Below are 22,051 nucleotides of genomic sequence, written 5' to 3' on the forward strand. Positions count from 1 at the left end.
CAGTCTGGCCTACACATACATGAAATGCATGTAGAGCTATGAGCTTGCTGTGGTGAGATACATGTCGAAATATAAGAATTGTTATAATATGCTTTTTATATTTTAATTCTTTAAAAATCAAAATAAAATCAATGCTGGTACTGCTACATGAAAAGATGGCAGATCTTTTCTGTGTCCAAGAATCTTTCTAGATAACCTAGACTCTCCTGAAAAAAACAATATATAATATGTGTGTGTGGCACTTACAATGACCAGAATAAATCCTTATGAATAAAGGTAGTGAAAATGCCCTAAAAACTGCTTAGGGTTCTAAGGGTTAAGTATCCTAATTTTTTAAAACTATTTAATTGTTATCGATAGCAGTACAATGTAGGCCTGTGTTGTCAGTCAGGGTCGACCTATTGGTCTTTTGTTATTTGCACAGCTTTATCAGAGCAACTGTAGTAGAGCCCTGCGCGGGACTGTTTTCTAACACACACACACACACACACACACACACACACACACACACACACACACACACGGAGCTCTCTTAAAGGAGCCGCAGCACAATTTTACAACACTAGGCTACATCCCAATCCGGCAGTGTTTTTTTTTTTCACAGCCCGTACCCACCCGCAGCAAAGTTCAAACCGCCCGGTCCCGCGAGATTTGTGTAAATCCCAATGCAGCCCTCTAATTTGTAGGCCTAGTGTTGTCACAATACCAAAATTATGACTTTTATACGATACCTGCCATAAATATCTCGATGCTCGATACTGAAACGATACCACGGCGAAATCCTAAAATATCTGGAAAAGAAAGGACGCAGACCTCCTCCAAGTGTATAAAGTCATTTGTGTTGAATTTGGTGCACTTTTGTAGTGTGCAGGTCAATTTTGGGTTCTAAACTTCCTACATAATTATTATTTTTTATAGTCAGTTAAATAAGAATGCGTGTGTGATTAAATCCTTTATTGTTTGTTATAGGTAATTTACATTGTGTTGTGTTTTGGCAATAAAGTACCTTTAAAGGAGAATTCCGGTGTGAAATTGACCTTAGCTGCACTGAAAGATGTTGCCGAGTCATTACATGTGTCCAATAAGCACCTTTGGTCACCCCCTAGTATTCCGAATTGCGCCAATTTTCGCCGAACTTGCATAAGGTTTTCAGCTAGCTGTGAGGGCATAGCGTAGCCTATGCAGCTAAATCGCTATTTTTACACCGTACACGTGTGCAGCACGTCTTCCGTCAACAACATTACGCGAGATTCCCATCACTGATGTAAAACCTTTTGAGCTTCGGTGATACCGTGTACTCATCATGCTCATGTAGACAGTAACTATATATTTCCTATTTACTTTTGTAATTAGTCATTTTGTAATTTTGTAATTACTTTTGCAATCTGTTCCCCTGTCCTTCCTGTTCATTCGTGCTCGGCAGTCGACTGATCGCGACTTCATTACAAGATGACGGCAGCCGTGGCCTACTGGTTAGCACTTCGGACCTGTAACCGGAGGGTTGCCGGTTCGAACCCTGACCAGTAGGCACGGCTGAAGTGCCCTTGAGCAAGGCACCTAACCCCTCACTGCTCCCCGAGCGCCGCTGTTGATGCAGGCAGCTCACTGCGCCGGGATTAGTGTGTGCTTCACCTCACTGTGTGTACACTGTGTGCTGTGTGTGTTTCACTAATTCACGGATTGGGATAAATGCAGAGACCAAATTTCCCTCACGGGATCAAATGAGTATATATACTTATACTTATATATAGATGGCGGCCAGCGGAGAGATTCTCTGAAGGTACTGCTTGTATAAACAGTCTTTTTTAATAAACTTCCTGTGCACTTCCAAAGTTCTCAGTATCTCGTTTTAAATGTCAGGACCCTCAGAAGTCTACCAATGCAGTGTGGAGTTACTTGGAACATTTTTAATGGTGTAAAAATAGCGATTTAGCTGCATAGGCTACGCTATGCCCCCACAGCTAGCTGAAAACCTTATGCAAGTTCGGCGAAAATCGGCGCAATTCGGAATACTAGGGGGTGACCGAAGGTGCCTATTGGACACATGTAAATACTCGGCAACATCTTTCAGTGCAGCTAAGGTCAATTTCAAACCGGAATTCTCCGGAATTCTCCAAAGTAGGCTAGATCAAGGTCAGTGTTGAAATTACTGCATGCAATTCACTGAATGCTATGCAGAGGGGCCTAATCTTTAGGCCATCTGATGTAGGCTACCCTAGGCCTTCCTGTGTTTATGGGATTTCTTTGACAGTTGCAAAGGGTAGCAGTGTACAAGTAAGACGTTCCAACCAGGTCTTCTTCAGATAGGCCTACACCATTAGGCTACCTGTTGCAATATATCTGTGTACATTACGTATATTTCTTTGATAACATTATTTGCTACCATGTAACAATAAGCCGCTATTATTATTAGGACATTACCAGTAGTACTGACCGAATATTAAATAAATCGTTTGCAAGTTATGGTAATGTTATACTAGCGTGAACATTGCGTTTTCATTACGTTATCAGTCGTTATGTCTCCTCAAAATTCACTGATGAAGGAAGTTTCGCTTTATCCAAGAAAACCATACTCGTTTCAGTTAGGCTAGACTAAAACTGAAGAGATGAACTTGGCACTAATCATGTAGTGGTGTTTTCTATAGCCTATTCGTTAACCTGTCGTTCTTTGAACAAAATGTTGGGATATGTCTGCGAGGTGCTTAGCCAAGTTCTCTGCGTAGACTATTACTTTTGAATGACTCAAACATATTTTACAAACGGGCCTCTGTGTACCTGATGGCTTGCCTTCACTATCCGCGATGTATCCGAAATAGTTCCAGAATTCACTTTACATTTTGTTTTATCCACAAGCCAAGGACTGTTGGCAAAGAACTATGTGGACGTTGGCTTCGCACTCACTCACTCTCACTCACTCACTCAGCGCTGCCTGTTTGACACGCCCTTTGCTTAGATGCGTGCAAGGAGCATGGAGAGTGGGAGCAGTCCACACAGACGCAGAACGTTATTATTTTAACAAAGTATCGATTCTAAAAACGTCTGAAATCGTATCATTTTTTGCGTGAAGGCATCGATGATACCTTTCTAGTATCGATACACCGTGCTACACTAGGTAGGCCTATATGTTATTGTTTACACTTTTTTGCACAGCTGTGTTAGAGCAGTCTGAAATATATATATAAATATATACTTAAAATGTTTCCTGACCCGAACATTATAGAAGGTTTGATGGCTGAATCTTTATGTCCCCCCTCAGATCTAAGCCCTGAACCCTCAAAGACTTAACTGATATCCATTGATAAGTGGTTGAGTTTGAGAGATTGTAAGGGTCCAACATGCAAGAATTAACAGGAATGGGACATCACCTGTGGCATATTGTTAAATTGACAACACCAAAAATGTATAGCCTCTCTTTGGATAACCATGTGTTTCATATCACAACAACATGATTTCTTATTAATTCTCTTGGGTAAATGGTAAATGGACTGCATTTTTATAGATTAGCTTTTTGACTCTTCTGAGCACTCAAAGCACTTTACATTGTCATGCCTCACATTCACCCATTCACACACCGATGGCTGAGGCTACCATCCAAAGCGCCAACCTGCTCATCGAGAACAATGGGGTTAAGGGCTCGAACTGACAACCTTCCAGCTGCTGGACGACTCCTCTACCTCCAGAGCCACTTCTGGTAAAATGCATAAATGCTGACTTATGGAAATGGCATGGAAAGGGTGAGAGTGAGCCCTCATTCCCTTCACAATTTCACAGTGGGACAGCCCTAAGCCCTATCAAAGTTAGCGGGAAAGTGCATCAAAGTCTGTGAGGGGGGACATTAAGATTCAGCCACTGTGTGTTAGCAGAACATTTAACTGGGGAACATAGGACCCTGGGAACATAGGTATGCTCCCTGTTAAATGCCAGTTAACGTCTGCAGTGTAGTGCTACTTGACTTGTTTTGTTTACTCGTGGCAACAGTTGATATGGACCACTTTTAGCCTTCTCCCCTCTGAAGCTCCGAACAAGGGTTCCACGTTCTGAACCGGTTTTTGTTTGGTCAATATCTTCCGAATGGTTCAAATGTTGGTTTGCGAACAGGAACGGGAACTGAACCAGTTCTAATTCTAGTTTCTAATTTTTTGAAACTAAATGATGACAAAACAGAGGTACTTTTGGTTGGACCAAAACTAAAGCGAGATATTGTTCTTAGTAATCTGGGGAACTTGGCGCACCAGGTCAAACCAAAAGTAACAAGCCTCGGTGTCATCTTAGATGCAGAGTTAAGATTTTAGGCCCCATATCAGTAAAGTTACTCAGACAGCCTATTTCCACTTGAGAAACATTGCCAAAGTGCGGCCCTTTTTAACTCAACAAGATGCAGAAAAACTAATTCACGCCTTTATCACTAGCAGGTTAGACTACTGCAATGCACTTTTCACTGGTCTTCCCAAAAAACATCTAAAGAAATTGGCACTCATACAGAACTCTGCAGCTAGACTTTTAACTAAGACTAAGAAGAGAGAACACATCACCCCTGTGTTGGCTGAACTGCACTGCCTCCCTATTTCCTATAGAATTGATTTTAAGGTTATGTTAATTACTTACAAAGCTCTGAATGCCATAGCACCTTCATATATCTCTGAGCTTTTAATATCTTATCAACCACAAAGGAAACTTAGATCATCCAATTCTAATCTTTTAATCGTACCCAAAGTGCTTCACAAACAAAGTGGAGAAGCTGCTTTTATCCATTATGCCCCCAAACTATGGAACACCCTGCCTCTGTACATCAAGCAGGCGAGTTCAGTAAATATTTTTAAAAAAGATCTGAAAACATACCTGTACAGGAAAGCTTTTAGTTAACTCATCTTATCCTGTAGACTACTTTTTTAGATTATTCTACATCTGCTGCTATTGGAGCCAGCCAGCCAGCCAGAAGCAGATGGGCTCCCCCTATTAAGTCAGGTTCTGCTCAAGGTTTCTTCCTGGAATATGGGAGTTTTTCCTTGCCACATGGCGTGCTTGTGGGGGGTAAGAGGGTTAAGGCTGCCAGTCTTATGACATGTCATTTTCTATATTTTTGATATGTTGCTGAGTGGATCATAAACGGCCCCAGCAATGAAGAAAAGTGATTGATAATGACTGACTGACTATTATTGTGTTACATGCTTCAAATGTAAAGCACTTTGAGCTGCATTCTGTGTATGAAAGGTGCTATACAAATAAAGCTTATTATTATTATTATTATTATTACTATTATTATAGTTGTCTGTCGGTGGAAAAACAGGGCTTATGACCATACACCTGCATGTGCCACTGGTCTGGACGAAAAAACTGTCATGGTAATCATCCATATTCTCTCATTTTTTCTCTGTCTCTAGTTGTTTTCAGAGGGTGGCTGGTATTGTTGTGCTAACACAAAGCCATCATGGATATAAAACGTTTAAAAAAAAAACAAAGGATGGAAACACCAAACTAGACGAGTTATCTCAGTTGGGATTATCAAATAAAAAAAACTATGACCTGACAGGATGCGCTGCAAGCAAACATTAACGATAAAATCCGAAATCCAATTACATTGTTTTCAATTGGAGTGTCCTGAGCGCAAACAAGCGACCAGCGCGATGCAACGGAACGTTTTGAGAGAACTTTTGTCAGACGCCACGTTTCTATTTTCTCTCTGTCGCTCACGTTGCTCTGCTATTTTGAATGTGAAATGTGTCGAATAGAAGGATTTTAACGGATTCAGTGTAGACAGACATACAAGACAGTTGCTCGCTCGGATCCTATTAGGACATGTACACCGTGTTCCACTGCCGCCACTGTTAAAAAAAATCCAGCGGAAACACTGGTCATAAACATTATATTTTTGTTTTTCAATTAAACTCATGGATGGTATTGTGTCTCAGGGCTCTTTGGATCATTGAAATCAATATCAGACACCTGTGATAATTAGTTTGCCAGGTGAGCCCAATCAAAGGAAAACTACTTAACCCTTACAAGCCCGACCGTTCTAATTTCGTTAAAATTTTAACGATGACCAATCATCTAATATCTCAGCTGTCCAATGACTGATTTTATTTCTGAAATCTTCCTTGTAATGCTGACAACATAAGCTTCAATTTGATATGATTGGTTAAGGGGTTTATGGCGCGAAATGTTTTGGATACTTGAAGATGAGTCGTGAAAAAAACATTTCACTTCAGTCGTACATTTTTGACATGGACCGCCAGATGCCACCTGCACTTCGTTGGAGTTTACCTCGACTGGAAACCACACAGCTGGATAAACTGAAGTAATATATATTTTTACATCGTTTCTAGTTCTAGTGACAGTAATATGCTTTCTCATCAGCGTCAACATTATGGCATAGCGGGGGCTAAGTGCATTGTCATGTAACTTTAGCTAGCTGCATTACTCTGAACTGCTTGCGGTATTCTCGTTTGCTTTTGATATCAGTTATTTTCATTTGACAATTTCATTTAAAAACCTGTTAGTATATAACCTGTAAGTAAGTTTTTTTTTCTAGTACCAATTTGCTTGTTAGGTAAGCATTATATTGGCAAATCAGTATAGCATACCAAAGCTGAATAAATCAAAGGGCGCCGCGTTTCTTAGTTGCGTTCTCTTACATGAAATAAGTTGAGCAATATTTTTTACTCCTCTCAATATGTAGTTGTAGAAAACAAGATGTGAAATCACGGATTCTGTCAGAAATGTAGTGCTAATTATTGCCTCTCCTCGGGTTGTTACCTCGCTAGGCAGTTTGTAGTGAACTGTTTTACCTTGCTAACTTCTAAATGACAAACATCAGACGTGCTTGTCTCAACATTTTCTAAGATGGCATGACTTGATATTCTACTCTTCTCAATATGTAGTTATAGAAAACATGATGTGAAATCACATATTATGTCAGAAATGTCATTATTGCATTTAAGCAGTTAGTTACTAGGTGAAATGTAATATGTCTTTATCTTAATGCCAGCCAGGCAATCAGATTTAGGGTAGCTAAACCCATGTGTAATAAAATGACTTTTCATACTTCTAAATATTTTTGAGTAACTCAGAATGCTTCAATAGTTTAGGCTACCTCTTCTTGTGTATGTATGTGCACACACGCACGCATCTGTAGTTTTGTGATTTTATTTTTTAAATTAATAAATGTATTACATTTGTATGATTTTACTGTTGTTTCAGATGGAGGATGACAAGACCTACACAGACCTCCTTGCAGGCCTGAAGAGGTTGGCTGACTGCTGATGAGCTTGCGCTCACAATGTTGAAGACCATGTGAGGATGGAGGAAGAAGGTATAGATTTAGGTGGCGTGTGTAGGGTGGTGTAGACTGCCACTAAAACACTTTGAAATAGACTTGTTATGTTTATTTTTATATGTTGTTGTCCCAGGCATATGTGGTTTTACCAACCGGAACGGGTGGGAGGTTGTGCTTAGTAGGCCGTCGTATGCAAACACACAGTGCAGGGGCATGGGATGAAGAGACCCCAGAAGAGTTTCACAGTTTTCTGGGATAGATCATTGACATGGGACTTCACTTCCCTCCCTAATATCCATTGCTACTGGGGAACCAAGTCTCTGAAGGGATCAGGGAGCGTTGACCAAATGAGAAATACATATTGTGTACACTTTTTCTCCATTGACATTGCTGTTGTCTGTAGTTTCTTATTATTTCAAGTTTGGCAATGCAGAACCAATCTGGTGTTGAACCTAGGTTTGGTAGCTACAGCCAGAAAGACTTTGGCGAAAATCTATCACAACAGCTGGCAGGCATTTCCGTCAAAATTTCAGCCTCGCCTTCAGCTGCTCCAACTACTACTCTGTCGTCTTTTCATCAAGTACATATTCAAGCCAAAGAAAAATTGTTGGCTTTGTCATAAAAACAATACATAATAACACTAAAGTAGCTTGTATGGCCTGGAGTTTAGCGGTAGGTGACTGTTTTTTTGGTAAACAAAATTGCTGTCAGATTTGGCATTCTACAGAAGGGGATGCGTTTCGTTATGAGTCATAGGTCTTCTGTGTTTAACCTTCAGGTTCCCCACCTCACCTTTCCCTACCCTCCTCTCTGTGTGTGTGTGTGTGTGTGTGTGAGTTTGTGTGTATGTGTGTGTATGTGTTTATTCTCAACAGGCTTGTTCTATGTAATCCACTTTCAAATGTTTAGACACATTGATTTTTGAGTGATGTTGAAGTTGATTGTATTCCTAGCTTTTCATAAATAATACATTTTATAGATGTATATCATTTTCATATTACACTAATTAATTTATATAAGGAAGTTGTACCTGTTGAATCAAATGTATTCTATGTCTCTATTCAGAATTGATCTTCAATAAATATACAGTATACTTACTTCCTGTATTACTGGTAAGGTACATGTTTTTCTTCATTATCATTATTGTTGACTGTAGCATTTGCTTATATACAAATAAATGGTTTATTCTTATGGACCAAATAAATCTAAACCATTGTGTCTGACTTCATTATTAGTTTTTATGCATACTTTTATGTTTTTGGTGAGAAAGAGAATGTGAATTCTGTCAACATTCTAAATCCCATTTTTTTTACACTTATCACTTAATTTATCATAACTTTTGAAAGGTTAATGATATTCCAATTCAGTCTTTTTTGTTAAATAGCCCACAACTTGCTGAACATGTCATATACTCTATATTTTTCTCTATCTCGTATAGAAATATGATGAAAATTCATTTTTATGCGAATGAAATTCAATTTTAACGAATTTCTGTATACATTTGGAGAGGATTTTCAAAGACTGTTCCTTACTATATCAACATTACCATATGTATTTTACATCATTTGATAGAACTGACCCTTCTGATTACAATGGTATGTATATCCCATTGATGGTATGTATTATACTCAAGAAATAAGGTTTTTTGTGTTAGGAGGTCATCCAGCACCAAAAATGGAATGTTCGGCACGGGCACGAAAGGGTTAAGAAGGATGTTCCACAAGAAAAAGGATCTCTCTGCTGCTGAAAAGCGTGAAATTGTGCACTACCTTGGACAAGGTATGAAAACATTGGATATTTCCCAAAAACGTATGCGTGATCATCGTGCTGTGAAGAAATTTGTCGCTGATTCAGAGCACAGACGGGTTCGTGCAGACAAAGGCATAATAAGGAAGGTTTCTGCCAGACAAATTCATAGGATTAAGAGAGCAGCTGCTAAAATGCCATTGCAAAGCCGCAAATAGGTATTTGAAGCCGCTGGTGCCTCTGGAGTCCCGCGAACCTCAAGGTGTAGGATCCTCAAGAAGTTTGCAAGTGTGCATAAACCTATTCGACCACCCCTAAACAATGCTCACAAGCAGAAACGGTTGCAGTGGGCTCAGGAATACATAAAGACAAATTTTTAAACAGTTTTGTTTATGGATGAGTGCCGTGCAACCCTAGATGGTCCAGATGGATGGAGTAATGGATGGTTGGTGAATGGCCACCATGTCCCAACAAGGATGAGACGTCAGCAAGGAGGTGGCGGAGTCATGTTTTGGGCCGGAATCGTGGGGAGAGAGCTGGTAGGCCCCTTTAGGGTCCCTGACGGTGTGAAAATGACCTCGGCAAAGTATGTTGTTTCTGACTGACCACTTTCTTCCATGGTACAAAAAGAAGAACCGTGCCTTTCGTAGCAAAATCATCTTTATGCATGACAAATCTCATGCTGCAAAGAATACCCCTGGGTCATTGGCTGCTATGGGCATAAAAGGAGAGAAACTCATGGTGTGGCCCCCATCTTCCCCTGACCTCAACCCTATTGAGAACCTTTGGAGCATCAGCAAGCAAAATATCTATGAGGGTGGGAGGCAGTTCACATCCAAGCAGCAGCTCTGGGAGGCTATTCTGACAGCTCTGGGAGGCTATTCTGCAGACATTAAAGCAGAAACTCTCCAAAAACGAACAAGTTCAATGGATGCAAGAATTGTGAAGGTGATATCAATGAAGGGGTCCTATGTTAACATGTAACTTGGCCTGTTAAAGATGTTTTTGATTGAAATAACTTTTGATTTAATTTATCACCTCCTAATGCTGCAAATCCAACAAATTACCATTTTTAGTTCTTTACAACCTATAAAATGTCTTGAAACTCTGTTGTGCATAATAATTTGGAACAGTGCATGAGTTTTTTTATTTTTGAAAAAAATACTGTTATCATTGGGTGGTTTGTTTAATAAAATTTGAATTATACTCTAACGGTTGATGACTTGAAAATTATACTGACGGTCATTTGAATCAACTATTTAGAAAAATCTGAGAAAAATGTAATTTGCATAATAATTTGGAATGCTATGTATTTATGTCCGTCTCATTGTGATTGACGCATTTAATGCTGACAGCCAGGCCTATTTTCCCCATCCCCTCAGTCTTAAACTGGGCTTTCACAATCAACGTTTCTTCCTTGCAGTTGGCCAGTTTGGAACAAGCCATTTTCACACTTTCAGTCTGTAGGCTACAGCTGAAATGATCATGACAAATTACTATCCACCGCCAGTAGCTTAAACTCTGGTTTAAGTGAGAGAGCGATGTTGCTGTTATAGTTGCTGTGATTCGACCAGCCTCTCTAGCTAACAGAAGAAGATGAGTAGAACTAAAAAAACAGTGCGGAATCATACAATATTTAGCAGAAACTTTAGTGTACGTTGGTTGGTTGGTTGATTAAATCAGCATAACAATTATGTGGAGGTCTGTATAAAATGTTGTTTGGGTCCGGATGTGGACTGGAGTCCGCCTACTGAGTACCCCTGGTGTAGGCCATGCAACACCAGGATTCCACAAATACTTGCTTTACTCAAATCTGTTTGTGACTAGCAGAGTATAGCCTACATCTGCATCTGCACTCGTTTATTATTTGAACTCATAGGGAAACTGAAACTTCTCGTGGTCTCATAGGCAATGACAAAACAGTTCTGCACTCAGTTATTTATTTTCACTATTGACTGACAACGGCTTACAATCGAAAACATAGCCTGAAAAAAGACACACTTGCCCAAAAATGTTCGATTGACTAAGTAAAAATCCTAAGGATTTTCATCCTGAAAATGAGTCGTTGCCTCGGACTTGTTGCTAACATAGGCGCCAAAAATATCTGAATATCTGCTTTATGTAAGCAAGAATGTACCTTTACAAAATATGACGGCTTTGTAAATATTTTTATGAACACCATACACACCTGACTGGCTACATCAGTGTGTGCAATGATGGCACAGTTTGAGAACTGCCTCTACTCACTGTTGGCTAATGCGCTTTCAGCTGGAAATCTGATTGGATAGGCTATATCTTGTGATGTCCACACGAAATGTAATTTCTGTTTATAAAAACACAGCAAAGTAGGGTTTTTCTAGTTTGTGAGTAACCTATGGCAGTGTCAATTTCCCACTGTGACTGAGTTAAACTGTCATGCATACTTCTGGACACTGGGAGAGTGTTCAAGAGTCAAACGACGGATCATGCATGCGTGTTTCAGGCATAGTGCAGGCCCTATTCAGTGACTGAAAGTGTGCAGAAATGGTGCATTTACTTAACAGTATTTAAGAAAATTCCCAGAGGGTAGCACCCCTGTAGGCTATTAACGTAATAAGAGTAGCCTAGCTTATATGTGTGCGTGTTGTCCGCTGTTGATTTCCGAAGGTGCTAGAAACAACTTTCTCAAAAAAGTAGTACGACAATTAATGTGAGGTTTTTGGCAATTGGTATTGACCATTTAATTGTTTGAGCACCCACCGACAGAAATATAAATCGGTGCCTATGGTTACTAAGGGCTGCTTACATCTCATGACAGTATGTCTTCTCTGTTGTGCTTTATAGGCAATGCACTTTTCACTATCCACAATATTCTGTAGCCAACAATGGGTGTCGCCATGACGCCTCAGTATTCAGAAATCCGGTTTTCTATTTCCGGCCAAAGATGCGTTGGACTGATTTTTATGTGGCAGTAGACAGTGCTTGACGTATCCTAAGCCACGTAAAAGCAAACTTTTCCTGTCAGTCATACATTATAAAGAATACCCATATTGAGTGTAGAATTGTCAACATTTCGAAAGAAATAAGTTGAAGCAGATTCTAGTTAGCCTGCTGAATCTGCACCAAGTTATAATTAGGGCTGTCACTTTTGTGGAAAAATCCTGTTAGATTTTTGAGACATAAGTGTTCATTGAATCGATTGTAGAATTGATTTTCCATGTCTAAAGACGTTTCCATTTTCAACGCCAAATATAGGCCAATCCACAGACAACTAACAGGCATTAGGACAAACGTAAAGTGGGCGCTTGAAGACGCAAAAGCCAGCAATATTTCTGATGATTTATTGGTGTGAAGGTTCATGCACAATGATAAACAGGATAAACATTCTCGAAAAACAATAAGCAGAGTGGACTGCCATAACATCAGTGAAAAACATTATTGCAGGCTTCAACGTGGCTGTGTCTACGATTACAAATGTCAAACAAATTTCGCCTACATAGGAACTCACGACTGCACAGTTTGCATACCACTTTGTCCTTCTCCATAGTTTGATCTACCCAAAACCGGAAGTTATTAGGGCTTATCACTCGTCTCTCTCATGTCGCACAGGTCACGTTGTCCTCAGTTTTTTGGCAAAACACCAGCAGCACAGCAGCCGATTGAAAAAGCTGTTTCCGGTGCGTACAATTGGTGGGAATTTTCTTTTTAGCTTTTGCAATGCCTACTGCACTTTCAGAATTCTTTATTTTCTTTTTCTGCTCGTTTGTGAGTTTTGTTACATCTATCTTTTTTATTTGTTATTTCGTTTTAAATTATATTTGGTTAAAATCGATTCCCTATTTTAGTTTTCGAAACTTGTGTTGGTTGTTCTAATCGATTGTGCAATCTATTTTCGAACAGCCCTAGTTATAATGTAAACAGAATACACGAAAGATGACTGATTTCCGGTTAAATGAATAAGGTGGATAAGGTGGCGCCAAGTTGTGCCGAGTGTACGATATAGCCCATGCTGTTTAACCCTTTAGGTGCCAGGGTTTAAAAAAAACAAAAAAAAAACAACACTGGATTTTGACATTAACTTTTCCAGAGACCATTGCTTGAAAGTGGTCAGAGACAAAGTCCTACTGTAAATGTGAAAATCATTCAGTAGGATCAAAAGTTTATGAAGGGGGTACATTTACTCATCTAATTTGCATATTACGTCGTCACTGGATGGCAACCACTTTGAATTATGCACCTTTCTGGATATTGAGAATTTTGAGCAGATTGTTTTTTTTTTCTTTTTTGTCATTTCATCCATAATATGACAAATGAAAAGGACAACAGTCAAATGTAAACCAACATTAGTAAACTATTACTATAACCACAAAGCCTACTAAAGCCTACCATAAAGCAGGCTAATAAATCTGTTCCTATCTCAGGTGACTTTGTAGTTCTTCAGAGACCTATTTTTTACTATCCTTGCTGTCTTTCTGGGGCAGCCGTGGCCTACTGGTTAGGGCTTCGGGCTTGTAACCGAAGGGTTGCCGGTTCGATCCTCGACCCAGTAGGAAAAATGTGGGCGGGGGAAGTGGTTGAGCACTGCTCTCCCATGCCCACATCCACGGCTGAAGTGCCCTTGAGCAAGGCACCTAACCCCTCACTGCTCCCCTGCTCCCTGAGCGCCGCTGTAGCAGGCAGCTCACTGCTCCAGGTTAGTGTGTGCTTCACCTTAGAGGGTGACAATTTTTCGGGACTGCGGTACGGGAGTCAATTTCACTGTTGGTAACGTGATAGGGACGGGACGGGCAGAAATCAACAGGAGCGGGCGGGAGGGGAACGGAGCCGGAGATTAAATTAAAACATGCGGTGAGTGCACCCAAAGATTGCAAGGCATTTCTAGAAAAGAGAACCACTTACAACTCACAATACGTTTGTTGATTGGCTACTGCTAGCCGCAGAGTACTACACGTCAGCGGCTACACTGAAAACTTAAGGTGTTTTCTATTGCCATATCAACGTGAGCTAATCGCTAACGTTAGCTGAGATGCTAGTTTTTGTAAAGGCAGGAATAAACACACATACAAAATCAATCGAAACATGTGTAGCTTTACTCAACACATTAACACTATGTGAGGTCCATGGTAGGTGCCCGACAGAAATATTATTTCATTTTGCGAGTGATATCCACGCTCTGGCGGTGTTCACCCCCGTTTCAGAGATTCTAAATGCAAAAATGCACAGAGGGAGTTCCTAAGCTATAAGCTAGGCCTATTACACAACATAAATTGTCACTATGCTGGCGACCCAAATAAAATCTCCTACGACACACCCTTTGGGAACCAATGCTTTAGACAACATAGGGAACGAAACGGGAGAGGGAGCCTTTCTCTCGGGATTTTGCAGGACAGGATATTTTGGGGGGGCAGTCAAGAGATCAGGATATGACGGGAGTATTTGTGTGGGCTCGGGATGGGAAGGGAGCGACAATTGATTCCTGTGTCACCCTCTACTTCACCTCACTGTGTTCACTATGTGCTGTGTGTGTTTCACTAATTCACGGATTGGGATAAATGCAGAGACCAAATTTCCCTCACGGGATCAAAAGAGTATACTTACTTACTTTACCACGTCCATTACAAACACTAGCATCACGTTTACCACTGCCACCTCCAGCTATGTTGGACAAAGGATCGAACTAAACTTTGTATGCTTAGTGGACACGGTCATGCATATGCAAAGACGCACCTCCATTCAGATGCACCGTGACTATAATAGAGGATCAATGTCATCTCCAAAAGTCAGATATTCTCCTTCAGAATTAGAATAGGTGAATAACAGATCCAAGTCTTCATCACAAGTGAACATTTTATTCACCATTTGGTGTATTTCTGCTTCAATTTGCACAAATACGATGGCCAGAATCGCTTCCGTGTCAATATAAACAAATGCACGTATTCTCTGGTTTTGTCACGTTTGATTGTTCTACTTCCTCTGCACTTTGAGAAGTGATATCGGGGCTTAAATCAAAGCTCTGGGTGTTTATCTAGTGGGTCATTCCACGCCAACTCAGCCACCAATGTACATGACACCTCTCAGATTTTGCTGAAAAGCGGTGAATATATGCCTTATGTTACCAAACAAAGGACTCTGAAGTTTCAGGTCAATCTCTCAAACGGTTTGCCATTTGAATTTCGGGTGCCATGGCCCTTATTGACACATTGAAATTTCACATTTCATCTTTTGCCATCATCAGAATCAATATTCATTACTGTTTGGGTGAGAGGTGGGTCACCAAAGTCCTAAAAAATGTTGACGCCATGTGTGATTTTTCACTTTTTGGGTGGCCCTAGCACCACAATTAATGATCATATTTATTCTAAACAGGATTATTTGTTATATGTGGGAACCTTGCTCTTGCCAAAATTTATTTGAAGGGTATGGTACCACAGGTGGGGGCTTCATGGGGGTCCATAAACCCTCTCCGGCAGAGGTGACTCTTTTGGAACCCCATATTTGGACCCCAAAATGACCATGTGGGCACTTGATGATCCTAATGGGATTTATACCAGATAAAGATACATATTTGTTCTTTCTTTTAATGAAATAAACATTTCGACTATGAAGCTCCATAATATGAATTTTATTCTTCATAATGCACCATTTTGGACATTGCTTCCAGAAGTCTGGAATGTAGATCAGGGAGAATTTAATGATGATAAAGCATGAAAATAGTGGAAATAACTTTTGAGATATTGACCTGAAACTTCAGATTCCCTCATTTGGTAACATAGGGCATATTTTCACCGCTTTTCAGCAAAATCTGAGAGGTACCATGTACATGATACCCCGATATTGGCTGTTTTCACACGGAATGACCCTAGTGGTAAAGAGTACAAATGAGATTTTACACTGTACTTGGGTCTATCGTCTGTTTTATTCAGTAATGAGGCTTGTCACAATTTTGCGACTTTGGCAGTTAGAGGGTTAAAGACACTCTAAAGATATACTAAAGATACATTTTTAGGGCTGCATAAAGTTTGCCAAATTAATATACACTCTTCTTAGATGTTGATGTACAATGTAACCTGAAACCTGATATTGGGAAATGGCTGAATATTAATAACGTAACCCTTTGAATGTTTCGTTGTGGGGGTGGGGGGTAGATGTGTGTGTGTACCATAACAGGCAGCTTTGTGTTGCTAGGGACTCTGCAATTCATGTGCAGACTGCCCCTGCCCCACTAGCAGAGTGCTGAAAGCCTGCTCTTCAAGACAACAGTAAACTTTAAACTTTCAAAGCATCTTTTAACTGTTTGACTTAACTGAAATATTGCCATACACTTTGAAAGTGGAAACGCGTTGCGCTACATGTGCTTGCAACTATAGCTAAGCAAGTTTGTGGGTCCAAATGGAAAACGCGAATGATAGATAGATAGATACTTCAGTGTTTCCCATACATTGACTAATCTGTGGCGGGGCGCCACGAAATCAAAACCGGCCGCCACACGTTAATATTCTATGTTTCATTTAATTCAATTTAATTTAAATTAAATATACGTTTAAATCCTTGCATTGAGCTGCGCTTTTTACGCACGCAGCCTTTCCTTGCCCTGCCCCGCTCTCTCTCGTAGCCCGCTGCCCCTCCTCTGCATGTGCATTTAACAAAATATTCACGATTGTTGAAGGATTGTTGTTGCCACATAGAAGCATTGCATAGAAGACGTCTGGCTAAATTGCTATTAAATCCGCTTAGCATCATGACCATGCTGCGCAAATTTGTTCAAAACTGCTGCATTGAAGTTAACTCTGCTAAGGTCTTATCACAACATAGTAGGCTACATTAAGGAGACTAAACTAAGTTAAGTTATGCAATCAAGCAGTATCTCAAAGCTAACATTAGAATACTGTTTGGATGTCGAATTTAGCATGCTTAGCCTACTTACAGCTGCTTGTCAATTTCGTTGAAGGGCTCATTTTATTGACTCGGACACTGAATGTTTGCAAAATCCCGATTTAATTGGAAAAGTGTTTTCCAAAATTCAAAAGTGCTTGTCCCAAGGACAAGTACGATCCTTTATTTTAACTATGTAGAAAACATTATGAATTGTATCCACACATCAGCAGCCTTTTAACTGTGTTGCAAGGTTTCCTTTACGAACGTCTTAAAGTGACAGGCACTCAATTAGACAATGTGTCTGTGTGTCTCCCCCCTCTCCCTACTTTGAGCTGGGCGGAGTTGCAGAGATATCAGAGCTTTAATGATGAGACGTTTTATAAGTAGTTGGATATTAATTTGTGTTAATGTTGATCATGTACCAGACATAAGTGCACCGTGTATGCCTTACTTGTGTTTAGAGCCATTTGCTGACGTTATCATTATCAATCCTGTTCAATGGTGGTTGAGTTTTTCAGTCAGCGTCAGCTACCAAACAGAAGTTTGTGTGTGTGTCTGGTCTGTCTCACTCAGTGGGACACGCACATCACAACGATATGAGAGTGCTGCGCTACCTGAAGGAGAGCTTTTAAAACTTTGAGAGATGTTTTCTACGTGGTTGAATATTTATTTTTTAACCTTGATGCTGTTTAGAACAGAAACATCACGGTATTTTCCTCTGCTGATTTATGTTCTGTGGCTGACCAATCTAGACATATACAAATGTAAACCATGCAGTGTTAAATTACAAATCAATCACTTTATTTCAATAGCTACTTTTCATGCTTTTTGTTTTCTTAAATTATTTAAATGTGTTGACAAAGGACATTTTGTGATGACCTGAATTATGTCTTATATAATATGTCAGCAAGCAATGCATCATCAAGCCTGTGTTGTAAGATGTTGATGAAAGCCTTTTACCCTTGCACAGTTAACCATATGCAGTGCACCCATCCATACGTTCATTAATGTTCCTTTTATAAATTGAGACTTATAACATTTGTTATCATCATTTGTGTAATTATGTGTCATTTGTATTATGTAGGGAGCAAAAGCAGTATCGGCTCCAAATATCGGCTCAAGAAAATTGGCGGCCCTTATCAGTCATCGGCTAAGGCTGATGAAAAAAAAATCGGTATCGGCACTAAAAAATCCATATCGGTCTATCCCTAATTAGTTCATTAAGTCATGGGTAGAACAACCTACAGTATGCGTTTGCTGAAAAGCACATGGGAAAATATGGTCCTTAATGAGTAGGCCTAAATAACAAATGAATAGGCTACTATACAAATATATTGTTTCTATTTTAACATATTAATACAATGTACAGTTTTGAGGCCTGTATAATGCTCGTTTTTTTGCTTGGCCACATTATTTCATGACGGTCAACAAATGTGCAACACATCATACATTTAAGCATAATAAAAAGGTTTGTGTTTCAAAACGAAAACACTTAATTTAATAAACAAGAAATTGACAAACTTGATTACACAAAACGGTGTAATAAGACTTAAAAAATAAGTTTTTGTCTTATCCAAATTCAGTTGTTTATATAGGCTAATCTTCATGTCAAGATGATCTGATCGTTCTACCAGGCTACCAACATACCTTATTAATCCACATGAGCCCCTTTACTGAACCGCTGTTGATCTGTTCTTCAAGCCAGGGGCGCATTCGCATCCTATCCACCGGCATGATGGCTTGGTATATTGGACTAGGAAAAGACAAGGACATAAAAAGGCATCGTGTATATGGTTGTATTCTGGAGCGAATCGTAATAGTTTTTTTCTCTTTAAAATATGGATAGGTGTTATTTCAGATTTAACAAGAGAACACTTATGTTATTACCTTCCTAGATGATGGAACGTGTCGCTGTGGCTATAGGGACTTTACTGCTTTACAGGACATCGGGCCATTGTTTCTAGAACATGCGAGACACAGCAAAGTCCACTTGGAAGACTACATCGAATTCCATGTTCGGTGTAGAATTATATTTTCAAAACATCAACCATTTCCTTTGGTAAACTCGGCCCAGTGTCTAACAATAGGCCAAACTACGAAACGATAGCATCTAAATCAACGTGCGTGTAATCGACTGCGAAACACGTTTTATAGCCAATTTATGCTGCCTATCTAGAAAAACCAGACAGACGAGACTGAAATGTGGAATTGTACATGTTCTTGTTTTTATACAAGTATATCGTACTTTGGATGTATTTGCTAATTTCTGTCTTTGAGAGACTGGTGTGCTTATATAAAGATATTAAACATAATGTTCGAAAAAAATGTAAACACTGTAGCCAAACTAGCGCGCTACGTCAGCGCTACGGTTACTTCCATGTTGATGCAACCTCCACCTAAATGGTCGAAGTATCAATCAGTAGCCAAGTCTAGTTCACTGTCAGTTAGGTCCACTGTACACAGGGTCTTTTCTTACCATTTAGTGCCAATGAACATCCATTACGCCGAAAAGAAAGCAAAACTTAGCCTAACACGCAAAAAAACGAAAGTGTATGCGCATTGTATAACGACGACATTTTGGGGGCGTGGGATAAAGTCGGAAGACGCTGCTCACGTGTTTGTCTGCTAGACCTACTCTAAAATCCAATTGGTTTATGAAAACATCAATCATGGCAGACCATCGTTTCACTTTCTATTTCCCTTAATCCCATGGTAAAAATCGGAACATGTAGGCCTAAATGTTTTCCTATGTTACACGCAGGCTACAGTGGATTTGTTTGAACGTTTTGTGTGAAGTATAGTTTTAAAACTTGTCTACGGATAGTTGAGATTAAGTCCAAATAGGACTCGACCTAGTTGAGTGTAGCAGTTGTTGTTAACACAGAAGGTGTAACTGCTGAATCGGTCTCCTCTCTACTGCATTGCTAGTCTGACGTCGTCATAGGCCTATTCATTTCGAGTCTGATGCTGCTCCATCTCACCTACAAAAAAGCAAGTAGGTCTGGCTGCAGCTTGCAGATCGGGGCTGGGCTTAGGGCCAATCTCAATTCTCTATTTTACCCCTTCCCCCTTCCCCTTAGTTTTGCGCGTGCATGTGAGACGAAGGGCTATCTCAATTCTCATTTCGATCGAGGGGTAGGGATAAGGGCAAGGGTAGATACCTTAAAACCAAGTAAGATCGGGAGCTTACTTGAAACCGAGGGGTATAGTACAGCGGTTAAGCCCTCAAATCAAGGGGAATTTTGCACTTTTTGAAAGAAACATGAAACTTCTACCATAGTTAGGTTATACCATAAGGTTTATTTTCAGATTGGGAGGGAAGTCAAATTTGACCTCTGAGGCCCGGGAGAGGTCAAATCCAAGATGGCCGCCAACAATATTCAAAAGTGCCTCATGTTGGAACAAAACACAGTAGAAAAACATTTAAGGTGTCATTTCCCACTAACCTTTGGGTGCCCTTTCTGTATCTGATAACTTTGAAACCACCAGAGTTCAAGAAAATGCATTTATGTAAAGGTCAAGGCAAACAAAACATCAAAATATTCATTTTTATGTACCCTATGTACCCCAATTCATTTCTTTGTTGTCCCTGTATTATTCAGTTATTAGTTGTTATTTCATGAGATGTGTGGCTAATTTCATTTCTTCACAGCACAGAATTATCCACAGGTGACCCCCCTAGACCATTTTCACAGACCACCTGCCATACCACCGCTGGTTAAAAAAGAGAGTTGTTGCTACAGGCCACAGTACGCACAATGTATAGAGCACTTCAATCGACATATAATCAACAGGTAAACATATTGACTATGAACAAACAATATTATTACATAATTACATAATATTATTCATGTTGCAAATTAATTTAACCATAGCCAGGAAGGAGTTTTCCTTGGTAGTTAGCTTTTGAGTTAAAAATGGACATTGATCAAAATAATTATCCTAGCTAAACTAGAAGATAGTCTGGAATATTTATGTGAGCTGAAGCTAGTTTAATGATTGAACAGAGTATATTGTAGATATGTCAGCTTGGTAATGTGAAATTTGTTATGGCTGAAATAGATAATGTTAACAGAGTAGCCTAGTTAAAGGGACACCAGGCAACGTTTTCGTGTTAATTACTCATCTTCGTAAGTCGGTATATGGTTAAATGACTCGTTACAGGGCGAGTGAAGACTCTCTCGCCCGCCCTTATTGCCTGTAGGAAGAATATCCCGCTTGCAAGTTCAGTGTATCCTACCCGCCGACCGAAGCAGGCAAGCTAACGAAACGCTAGAGATTGTTGCAAACGTGTGTATGGCAGAGCCGGCGAAGAAGCAGCGAAAAACCCTTGACAGAAGACGCAAAGACAAGGAAAAGAGCTTCAGACCGAGCGAGGGGGAGTTTCGTAGAGAAAAAGCAGCAGGCTTGCCTGGTGTCCCTTTAAATAGCCGGTCAACCGGGCTTGAACACATTTGTAGCTAGCATGTTAATATAAGGCTGTGTCTTTAATTACTACTTAATTCATTACTTCTTACTGTTAAGACTATCAATTGGGAGATTGTTAGGGCAGGTTTTGTGATGGACTGATGCTCAATGTTTGTACCATCAAGTACCATGTTGATGAAGGCCAAGAGAGATGGTGGCACAGCCCTCTGCTGGCAGTTTTCTTTGAATGACCCGTCAAAAGAGAAAGATGAATTAAGGATCTCTTTGCGCACTACTTGTGCTGCTCGCATTAAGTGCATGGCATCACTGTCAGTTTGACAGGCTATCATGAGAGCTGGTCCAATGTCCTTCTCAAAACTCAGGAGTGTGTCTCTTCCGCGTGAATGTGCCCTCAGATGTGGAAGCTCAGAAAGCAGTCGTTCTTTCAGTCTGGTGGTGTGAATCCGTTCACCTACAGTAAGACCAAGTTGTTCCAGCCTGGTCTTGTACAACTGAGCGATGTCTGTCAATTTGAAGAAAGGGGCACTGTTCTCATCACTGTTCATGTCTTCCAGATATGCCACTAACTGTGCAAAGGCTATGCCATGTAGACAAGAATCATCTCCATCATTTCGTTTAGATGCAGCCTGCCTGGCTCTGTTGTACAATGAAGACAGACAGTGGTGATGGTACTTGGCCTCAATGGAAAGGCACACTTCCTCACTGTCAATGTTGTAGCTTGATGCATTATGGAAACCTGAAGAACCTGCA

General features: G+C 40.1%; 1 protein-coding gene across 3 annotated transcripts in view; it reads right to left on the reverse strand.

Moving 5' to 3' along the window:
- The window catches only part of LOC121680027 (interferon regulatory factor 2-like), a 35,236-nt gene extending 15,215 nt beyond the window's left edge, over positions 1–20,021 (reverse strand). For 2 of the 3 annotated variants that reach the window (XR_006021557.1, XM_042059322.1), the window contains exons 1-2: positions 18,761–20,021; positions 18,521–18,626 (exon numbers count right to left, since the gene is read on the reverse strand). Coding sequence is in view for 2 of the 3 variants with exons in the window: in XM_042059322.1 (XP_041915256.1) it covers positions 18,521–18,607 (87 nt within the window). In the remaining variant the exon portion in view is untranslated. The remainder of the gene's footprint in view (positions 1–18,520; positions 18,627–18,760) is intronic. The other variant, XM_042059206.1, reaches the window with a different exon arrangement.
- Positions 20,022–22,051: the final 2,030 nt, after the last annotated feature.

Source organism: Alosa sapidissima, chromosome 1 (assembly GCF_018492685.1).
Source record: "Alosa sapidissima isolate fAloSap1 chromosome 1, fAloSap1.pri, whole genome shotgun sequence".
In the NCBI taxonomy this organism is placed as follows: Eukaryota; Metazoa; Chordata; class Actinopteri; order Clupeiformes; family Clupeidae; genus Alosa; species Alosa sapidissima.